The 11,328-nt window shown below is 37.3% G+C and overlaps 1 protein-coding gene across 1 annotated transcript; it reads left to right on the plus strand.

Annotated features, from left to right (window-relative positions):
• Window positions 1-9,812: 9,812 nt before the first annotated feature.
• On the plus strand, window positions 9,813-10,769 carry LOC102282239 (olfactory receptor 11G2). The gene has a single exon (XM_014482606.2). It carries the CDS (start codon window positions 9,813-9,815, stop codon window positions 10,767-10,769), a length of 957 nt encoding a protein of 318 aa, XP_014338092.2.
• Window positions 10,770-11,328: the final 559 nt, after the last annotated feature.

Genomic DNA, 11,328 nt, shown 5'->3' on the forward strand with positions numbered 1-11,328 from the left:
AAGATCATGGCATCCAGTCCTATCACTTCATGGCAATTGATGGGGAGACAATGGAAACAGTGACAGACTTTATTTTTCTGGGCTCTAAAATCACTGCCGATGGTGACTGCAGCCATGAAATTAAAAGACGCTTACTCCTTGGAAGGAAAGTTATGACCAACCTAGATAGCATATTCAAAAGCAGAGACAGTACTTTGCCAACAAAGGTTCATCTAGTCAAGGCTATGGTTTTTCCAGTGGTCATGTATGGATGTGAGAGTTGGACTGAGAAGAAAGCTGAGTGCCGAAGAATTGATGCTTTTGAACTGTGGTGTTGGAGGAGACTCTTGAGAGCCCCTTGGACTGCAAGGAGATCCAACCAGTCCATTCTGAAGGAGATCAGCCCTGGGATTTCTTTGGAAGGAATGATGCTAAAGCTGAAACTCCAGTAGTTTGGCCACCTTATGCGAAGAGTTGACTCATTGGAAAAGACTCTGATGCTGGGAGGGACTGGGGGCAGGAGGAGAAGGGGAAGACAGAGGATGAGATGGCTGGATGGCATCACTGACTCGATGGACGTGAGTCTGAGTGAACTCCGGGAGTTGGTGATGGACAGGGAGGCCTAGCATGCTGTGATTCATGGGGTCGCAAAGAGTCAGACATGACTAAGCGACTGATCTGATCTGATCTGATGTATGAATTTGAGTGTTGGACCATAAAGAAAGCTGAGGACCAAAGAACTGATGGTTTTGAATTGTGGTGTTGGAAAAGACTGTTGAGAGTCCCTTGGACTGCAAGGAGATCAAACCAGTCAATCCTAAAGGAAATCAGTCCTGAATATTCATTGGAAGGATGGACACTAAAGCTGAAATTCCAATCCTTTGGCCACCTGATGCAAAGAACTGACTCATTGGAAAAGACAGTGTCATTGCTGGGAAAGATTGAAGGCAGGAGGAGAAGGGGACAGCAGAGGATGGGATAATTGGATGGCATTACCAATTCAATGGACATGAGTTTGAGTAAGCTCTGGGAGTTGGTGATGAACAGAGAAGCCTGGCATGCTGCAGTCCATGGGGTTGCCAAGAGTCAGACATGACTGAGTGACTGAACTGAACCCAGATGTCAACTGCTCAGTTTCTCTCTTTTGCAAATTTAAGTAGACTTGTTTCTGACCCCTAACTCTATAGTGATTAGATGTCTAGAGTCCCCATCACTATTTCCCTACACACACACCATACAACCACTGTCTCCCTACACATGTGCCCTACACATGAGGTGCCATACGACCACCATCTCCCTACACACTCAGCATACAACCACTATCTCCCTATACACTCACCATACAATCACTATCTCCCTACACACGCACCATACAACCACTATCTCCCTATACATGTGCCATACAACCACTATCTCCCTATACATGTGCCATATAACCACTGTTTTCCTACATATGCACCATACAACCACTGTCTCCCTACATATGCACCATATAACCACTATTTTCCTAGATACCCACTACACAAGAGGTTCATGTGTGCTTCTCTCCTCTCACTCCTAGTCTGCCTGCTATCTTGTTTTGATCACATCAGTCTGAGTGTGAGACTCGTCCCCAGCAACATTTTATCCAAAATCAAACTGATTCCTGCTTTTTTTGGTTTAATATACCTGACTACAGGATGGAGTTAGGAAGTAAGAGGAAGGATCTTTGTGCTGAACACACCATCAAGTTCTCATATTATACCTGGTGCTATCTCTATCTCTTTCTTTCTCACCCTCTCCCCATCACCCACAAGAGTGACCAGAACGTCTTTCCCTTTAATATTCAGAATAATTTTGTCTATATGTAGGCTCTTTGGAGTTTGAGCTTCTTCCCCAGATAAGTTTGTCAAAAAACTTCTTCTTAGCAAAGTCAATTTTTGCTGGTGAAAATAGTTTTCTCCAACTCCTTAGTTTGGGGATTGTTTTAAAATCATATAACTTGATATATTACATCTTTATTTTAGTACCACCTGGGAGCATGCAATACAAAAGAATAAATGTACTTAAACAGAATACAAGTGATACCTGGAAACAAGATTCCCTGGAAAAAATTACTAAGGCCACTATAATTCATATTTTAAGTACTTTAAGATTTTTTAAAGTGCTTTTCCCCCTGTGTATATAATAATGGAGATTAATCATGCAGCAAGGACAGTGTGTAAAAGTCTGAAGACAGAAATAAGATAGTTTAGCCAATGTCTGAAATGAGATACATTACTCTGCAGTTAATTTTCAAAGAAGCCTGGAATCAGCATATTGCATCTTAGTAAATAAATTTCATTCTGAGTGACACAATCTTGTCTACTAGTGAAATTGTAGCCAGTTCCATAGAAGCACAAAAAGACCAGATTCACTAATATATCTTCATTTTAGCTATGCAAAGGAGGTAAAATCAGGATCTAAGTGAGGTGATAGTATGACTTAATTTAAAGTTTGGGTGCAGGGCCTCAGGTTAGTCTCTGAAGCCCTTTGCATAAATTATCAAATCACAAAGCAGCAGCCCCTTAGCTACAAGTCTTGACCAGAGGTGGTTTCATGCACCCCTTCCTCAGGGGGGACTCCCATGCACATCAGGGTGCACACTTCTACTCCCTGGGCACAGGCTGAGTGACAGCCCCCACTCCCTCTCTCGGACAGGCTCCCTTATGTCAGGAACAACCTGCAGAGCCTTACAATATCCCTTGGTAGTGGAGGGAAGAAGTAAGCCACATGGAGCCTTCCCCACCTTCTCTCATTAAAAGTACTGGAAAAAGGGAAGGCAAGTGTTTAACCCTCCAATTCTCCCAAAAGAAAGAGGGAGAAGATAGGGATTAAAATATAGCACATCATACTCATCAATTAGCTCTTGAATTAAAACTCAGAAATTTACTCTCATCCAAAAACTTATTTTTCTGCCTATTTTTCTTTATCAAACACTAGCAGATATTTGATGTGAATTTTCATAAAAATAATTTCAAAAATGATTAAAATCAAGAAAAAAAAAACTTTAAATGGTGGCCTCCTGCAAAGTAAGTATAGAAAAGATAATAATCAGGAGGAAAATACAATAAAAGAAAATGTCATTGATAATATCAACAAAAATGCAGTACAACTCTAAATAAATACATCAAAAATCAGTAAAGTGTATAAAAAGAAAACTGCAAATACTTGGCTCTAAACAGGAAAAACAATGAATAGGCAGAGATATCTACCATTTTTCTGGATGTAACAAGTAAATGTTGTAAATCTGTTGTTTCAATACAAATAATTTTATTAGTTTAATGAAAATAAAATAATGATAATAACATCAAAGTCATACATATCCAAATGTTTAGTAATTACAGAAAAAGTGAATTATAACACAGTTAAATTATAGGATATCATTTAAATATGTTAACAATATAATGCTAAATCTAAACTTTTATTCCAAAATAGAGTGGACTTACATAATTGTTTCCAAACATATTTTTTCATTAAGAAATTAAAAGAAGGAATTTTATAGAACATTTTATAGCTGCCATCTTTTAACAAAATTATAGGAGATTTTGTTCTGCTTCCTGAAGTGTTTTACAAATTTATTATGATAAGCTTGCTGTTAAATTTTCTTACCAAAGTCTTTTTAGTTAATTCAAAAATCTCAACTTGACAATGTTAAAAAAGGCTTATTCTTTATGTCTAAATTGACAACATCCATTGGATCATAGAAAAAGCAAGAGAATTCCAGAACAATGTCTACTTCTGCTTCACTGACTACTCAAAAGCCTTTGACTGTGTGGATCACAGCAAACTATGGAAAATTCTTCAAGAGATAGAAATACCAGACCACCTTACCTGCTTCCTGAGAAACCTGTATGCAGGTCAAGAAGCAACAATTAAAACCGAACATGGAACAAAGGACTGATTCAAAATTGGGAAAGGAGTATGTCAAGATTGTATATTCTCACCCTACTTATTTAATGTATAACCAGAGTACATCATATGAAATATTGGGCTGGATGAAGCATAAGTTGAAATCGAGATTGCCTGAAGAAATATCAATAACCTCAGATATGCAGATGACACCACTCTTCTGGCAGAAAGTGAAGAGGAACTAAAGAGCCTCTTCATGAAAGTGAAAGAGGAGAGTGAAAAAGGCTGGCTTGAAATTCAAACATTCAAAAAACTAAGATCATGGCATCCAGTCCCATCACTTCACGGCAAATAAATAGAGAAACAATGGAAACAGTGACAGACTTTGTTTTCTTGGGCTCCAAAATCACTGCAGAAGGTAACTGTAGCCATGAAATCAAAAGACGCTTGCTCCTTGGAAGAAAAACTATGACAAACCTCAGTTCAGTTCAGTTCAGTTCAGTCGCTCAATCGTGTCCAACTCTTTGCGACCCCATGAAACGCAGCACGCCAGGCCTCCCTGTCCATCACCAACTCCCGGAGTTCACTCAGACTCACGTCCAACGAGTCAGTGATGCCATCCATCCATCTCATCCTCTGTCGTCCCCTTCTCCTCCTGCTCCCAATCCCTCCCAGCATCAGAGTCTTTTCCAATGAGTCAACTCTTCACATGAGGTGGCCAAAGTACTGGAGTTTCAGCTTTAGCATCATTCCTTCCAAAGAACACCCAGGGCTGATCTCCTTTAGAATGGACTGGTTGGATCTCCTTGCAGTCCTAGACAACATATTAAAAAGCAAAGACATTGCTTTGCTAACAAAGGCCTGTCTAGTCTAAGCTACGGTTTTTCCAGCAGTCATGTATGGATGTGAGAGTTGGACTATAAAGAAACCTGAGTGCAGAAGAATTGATGCTTTTGAACTGTGGTGTTGGAGAAGATTCTTGAGAATCCCTTGGACTGCAAGGAGATCAAACAAGTCCATTCTAAAGGAAATCAGTCCTGAATATTCATTGGAAGGATTGATGTTGAAGCTGAAGCTCCAGTACTTTGGCTACGTGGTATGAAGAGTCAACTCATTGGAAAAGACCCTGATGCTGGGAAAGATTGAAGGCAGGAGGAGAAGGGACGACAGAGGATGAGATGGTTGGATGGCATCACTGAATCAGTGGATATGAGTTTAAGCAAGCTCCAAGAGTTTGTGATGAACAGGAAAGCCTGGCATTCTGCAATCTAAGAGGTCACAAAGAGTCAGGCATGACTGAGTGACTGAACTGAACTGAATTCTTCCCTCAGAATGAAATGGGGGAAATTTCTGGAACTGAAGCCGAGCCAACAAACTAGGGCTTTGATCCAGAGTTTATACATTGCTGGCTGAAGTAGCCACTGATAAACCTTTTGCAGCAAAATCTGGAAAGAATTTCTATAATAGACTCTATCTCCAAAACTAAAACTGGTTCAAAACCAGTGTGCTAAATGCATACCTGATACTTCAAGAACAAAATAAAACCTATGTAAAACACACAAATACACAACTTGTTATGTCTTATATTTCCTATAACTGTTCTTAGAAATTTTACTTGCTACCTAGAGCTCACTTAAGACACAATTGCTGCATGTGTAGTCTTGGGGACATCATCGGTGTCCCCTTAATAACATCAGTGTTATAGACTAATCACATAAGTACCCCAACTATTACCAAAATTTCCTCTTCTTGGTTTTGTGCTCTTTCCTCAAACCAGTTCTCTTTTCTATCATCTACATTTTCTCTTATGTATCTCAGTTCCTCAAGCTTTCTCATACGAAGTCATCCCTGGAGAATATCTGAAACTGTCAATAAATTACATATGCACCAATAAATAAATTAAGACCACTATAGTATGTACACATGCATGCTGAGTTGCTTCAGTCATGTCCTACTCTTTGTGACCCTGTGGACTATAGCCTGCCAAGTTCCTCTGTCCATGGGGATTCTCCAGGCCAGAATACTGGAGTGGATTGTCACGTCCTCCTCAAGGGGACCTTCCCCACCAAGGGATCAAACACAAATCTCTTATGTCTCCTGCTTTGGCAGTCAGGTTCTTTACCGCTAGCATCACTTGGGAAGTTCCTAGTATGTATATGTGATAGAATATTTTACCAGTATTCAGTTTAGTTCAGTCGCTCTGCTTTATATTTTCACATTAGACTATTTTTCTTACTTTTATTTTATAAATTAGTCACATAATTTTCTGACATAGTGTAAATGTCTAGTAACAAGTCAAAGAGCAAATACCTACATTGGTATGAAAAGTAAAATAATTAAAATTTTTATGTGCAAAAAATGCCAATGATATTATTTCTGGGATGAGAGTGCACTAGAAGAGGTATTTTCAGAGAGATTTAGTCCCGTGAGTCTCAGGCTTTTGAAACTGTCTTCCTAAGGCAATTTTCTCAGAGTTGTATCAGCCCTGTGTATGGGGAAGTGGCAGGATTTGTGTATTTCAACAAGCTTAGCTTCCTTAATAGTTGTGTCTGGCTTTTCCCATATTCTTCCAGGCCTCTCTATCTATATCCAGGAATTTTTCCTAATTTTCCTCTTGAATTTCAAGCCATACCACAATGTGCCTGAGATTGTCTTTAACAGATTCAAATAAATGATATTATTGATTCTGAAACTACTAACAATAGTTTATAGGATTAATGTGAATTAATAATTATAAATTGTTTAGAGCATTTCATTTGGCTTTAAAGAAAAAGGAGAAAAAAGTGTTAAGAATCATAAGTGATTTATAAAGAAAAAATATAGAAAATATCAACAGAATTGCCAAACTTTTAATGCTGACATTGGAATAAACATTTTTTTAATTCATTCAAAAGTCTAGTCATATCCAAATACCAAAGCCAGTAAAAGATATGACAAGATAAGAAAACTACAGACCAATATCCTCATGAATATAGACGCAAAATTCTCAACAAATACTGGAAAACTGAATTCAGTAACATATTAAAAGGCTTATACACATGACTAAGCAGAATTTATCCCATGAATGCAAGGAGAGTTCAACTTATGAAAATTAATTAATATACTACATTAGTAGATGTAAGATCTACTTCCTTAGCAACTTTCAAGTATGTAATATAGTTTAACTATAGCCACCATGCTGCACACTTGAATTTATTCATGTTATAGCTGGAAGTTTGCACCCTTTGACCAACCTTTACCCATTTCCTTCATCCTCCAGAGTTCCCAGCAATCACCATTCTCTCACTTTGGCCAAGAAGTTCATCGAATTTTTCCATAACACCTTACAGAAAAACCTGAAAAAAATTTTTTGGCCAATCCAATACTTCTATGAGTTTGAGTTGTCAACTCTTTTTACTCTAAAAAAATGCAGCTTAAATGTCTCTAACAAGCTATGCAAAAACAGATATTTGATGGACAAGAAGAATGGTTTCTTCTTCTTCAAAGTTGGTATCAGGAACCCAGTGGTAAAGCTTCCTATTGTAGCTATTATGACAATTCCAATTATTACTTAATTATTCCCCAGGAAACTTCAACTATACATGGATACTAGAGAATAAAAATAAATAAATAAAATCTATTTCCACATCTTCACTATTCTTTGGAGAATACTAGGACTTGATGTTTGATTATATACAAGTGAAAATTCAAAATTATCTCTTCTTTTAAACAAATCTAATAGATCATTGAGAGAGAAAACCCCAAATCCCCAAAGATTATGATGCAAGGAAGTATGCATATATATTTCCTTCATCCATGCATTTGTCTTAACCACAAACATGTGCCTTGAAACTCAAGAAGAAATATCTTATAGGATTCACCCTTTGCAACCCTTAAAAGACTACAAACTGGATCATCCAGTTTCTTGGAAGTCCCTCACATGCCTTTTGCTCCATGGAGTAATATTTAATCTTCCATCCCTGAACCCAGCCAAGAAGTGAGTGGAAACCATATCATGTGAGCCACATGTGCTCCATAGTTTGCAAAAATAATTTACTGGGAAGCATTTTCTTCTTTGAGAAAATTAAATATTTCATTAGGACAAAACGCTAACCACCCCCCCACACACACAAAAGGAAAAAAAAAAAACTAAATAGTATATGTTCCTTCTTGTTTCCTTAAATCCTAGAAGCTTAAGTTCTAAATCTCACTTCTTTCTCTCTCTAAAGGGTGAATAAGAGATATAAGCAAAGAAGCTTAAGATTTCAAATGAAGATGCAGTTGTTGTTTTTCATATTAACTCATAAATTGCTGGAGAAGAATTTATTTGGATGATTTCTGTTGTTGGTGGTAGAGGAAATAAGGCAAATATTTCATCTCAGAGATATATTCTTTTCCAAGCTCATATATTGTTTCTCACTTCCATTAGATTAATGAGCCCTGGTTTAATATGGATTAATTCTTTTTGAAGTAACAATTTTTTGCATGTATGAGTTTTTGCTGTACATACAAGATTTATTCTAAATCTGTCACTGGACAATTATTATCCTCAGGAAATATTCCAAAACAAAAGGGTAAGTATCAGTAATGATTTATTTTTTTAAATTTTATTTTATTTAACTTTACAATATTGTATTGGTTTTGCCATATATCAAAATGAATCTGCCACAGGTAAAATTAATCCTTTGTCAATGACTTTCCTGTACGTGAAATAAATTGATAGAGGAGGCTGATACGAGGATCCTGAGTAAAAAGGATGCAGAAATTTCTAAAAGAGAGATAATCCATTCAAATACATGAATATCTTTCAAACAAGTTATTAGAAGATGTGTTTCCTAAAAGCCTTGTGTAAATAGTGAGTTCTTTCTTTAAAAGTATTAACAGACTATTTTAGATAGCACCGTCACATATTTAGCTGGTTTAATTTCATATTTATACAATTATATGTGTAATTGTATATACATTTATACATACATATTTATACAATCCAAAGGGCAATGAGGATCTATAAATAGTCCTTCTAATTTAGGTGCCATCTCAATCATCAAATAAGAGTCAGTCATCTATGTGGTCTGACTTAGGAATCCAGATAATACCTTTCTACACAGAAATATATCAAGGATCTCCCTGACTCAAAGTCTTGGATTCCCACCTTGAAAAAGATTCCTTGATTTATTAAGTATTTTTTGTAAAATGCAAAAATATTTCCAATAGTGGGAAACACGTCAAAATTTTGCAAAAAATGTATTTAAAGTTTATGGTAATCTCTTGATTATAAGCTCCATGAGCTCAAGATCTGTCATATCCACAGCTGTTTCTCCAGCACTTAAAAGCCTACCTGATATAATGAACATGCTAATAGATATTTTTGTGGCTGAGTAATATTCTATTACAATGGAATATTACTGATACAATAATGTATGTGGTATATATATACATATGTGTGTATACTACATCTTCTTTATCCATTGTTCTGTTGATGAACACTTGCTTCCATATCTGCCATTTGCAACAAGTGAATGGACCTAGAGAACATTTTGCTTAGTGAAAACAGTCAGATAAATACAAACACTATGTGATATCACTTATATATAGAATCTAAGTTGACCATGGATACCAAACACAGGCACATTAGAAAAACTTCTTATGCACAGAAATGTAATATCATTAGTATAGGTAAACAGATGAAAGAACACATTAACATAGGTAATTTATCAGAATTACATACATTCCCAGTATCTAGTTAAACTTACTTAGAAAAGTAAAAATTTTTATCCATTTCATGTTTTCCCTCTTATTGTGAATTTTTAAAGTAATATATGTTCAGTACTGAGCCATGAAAGCCACAGTTTTGTTGCTAAAAATTTGTTTACAATTTTATGAAATGAAAGGTAAAGAATTTGTTTTTTTGTTTTTTTTTTCAGGAAGAATCAGCACACTCCATTAAAGCACAGACCACTGTCATCTCCATATCTTCCAGACTAATGAATGTGTCCAGCAGAGAAACCACCCACTCTGTTACTCACTTTATCCTCCTGGGCTTTCCCTCAAGCCCAGAAATGCAGCTCCTCTACTTCGCAATCTTCTCAGCCGCCTATATCCTGACCCTGATGGGGAACACAGCCATTGTCTGTGCTGTGCGGTGGGATCAGCGCCTTCACACCCCCATGTACATCTTCTTGGGGAATTTCTCTTTCCTGGAAATATGTTATGTCACCACAACCGTCCCTAATATGTTGGCCAACTTTCTGTCCTCAAGCAAGTCCATCTCCTTCGTGAGTTGTTTTGCACAGTTCTACTTCTTCTTCTCTTTCGGGTGTGATGAGGGCTTCTACCTTTGCATCATGGCCTTTGACAGGTATCTTGCCATCTGCTGTCCTTTGCATTACCCACGCATCATGACTAAAGAGCTCTACACTGGCCTTGTCATCTTTGGGTGGTCTGGTGGGTTCATTCTCTTCGTAACCCCAGTTGTTCTCATTTCACGGTTGCCCTTTTGCAACCCAAATATCATCGACCATTTTATATGTGATCCTGTCCCATTGATGATGCTGTCTTGTTCTGAAGACAACACCACACAACTCATTTACTCTACTTTTAATGTTATTTTCATGATCGGTACATTTCTCTTCATCCTTTGCTCCTATGCACTGGTGATTCTGGCTGTGTTAAGGATGCCCTCAGCAGCCAGCAAACGCAAGGCTTTCTCCACTTGTGTTTCTCATCTGGCTGTGGTAATTCTGTTTTTTGGCTCTGTTATGGTGATGTATGTTAGTCCTGGATCAGGACACCCAGTGAAAATGCAAAAATTCATTACCTTATTTTATTCTGTGATCACACCTTTATGCAATCCTCTAATATATAGCCTCAGGAACAAGAAGATGAAGGCTGCCCTAATGAAAGTCTTGGGACTGGACAACATGTTAATAAAATACAAATGAGAGCTAAATTTTATCCCTCAAATGTAACTCACCTTAATAAGTCATGTGTAAAATAGATGGGTGGGGAGAACCCAGTGTATAGTGTGGGAAGCTCAGCTCAGTGTTCTGTGTTGATCTAGATGGGAAGGGTGAGGGGTGAGGTGGGAGAGAGGTCCAGGAGGTAGGGAATATATGTATACATGTGGCTGATGCACTTCATTATGCAGCAGAAACTAATACAACATTGTAAGCAACTGTACTCCAATTAAAAAACAAATAAATAGTAAGCCTAAAAAAAAAGACAAGTGATGTATTTGTCTCCAAATTCATTGTTTTATTAAGAAGCTACTGTAATGAGGGCCAATTATCACTTTACTACCACTCACCACAAAATACAGTAGTCTTATTTAAGAAAAAATATGTTTTAACAAGTGAATTCAACTTTGAAGTTGTGTGCTCACTCAGTTGTGTCCACTCTTCGTGACTTCATGAACTATAGCTCACCAGCCTCCTCTGTTCATGGAATTTTTCAGGCAAGAATATTAGAGTGGGTTGTCATTTCCTCCTGACCCAGGGATCG

The sequence above is a fragment of the Bos mutus genome, chromosome 10, assembly GCF_027580195.1.
Source record: "Bos mutus isolate GX-2022 chromosome 10, NWIPB_WYAK_1.1, whole genome shotgun sequence".
Taxonomy (NCBI): domain Eukaryota; kingdom Metazoa; phylum Chordata; class Mammalia; order Artiodactyla; family Bovidae; genus Bos; species Bos mutus.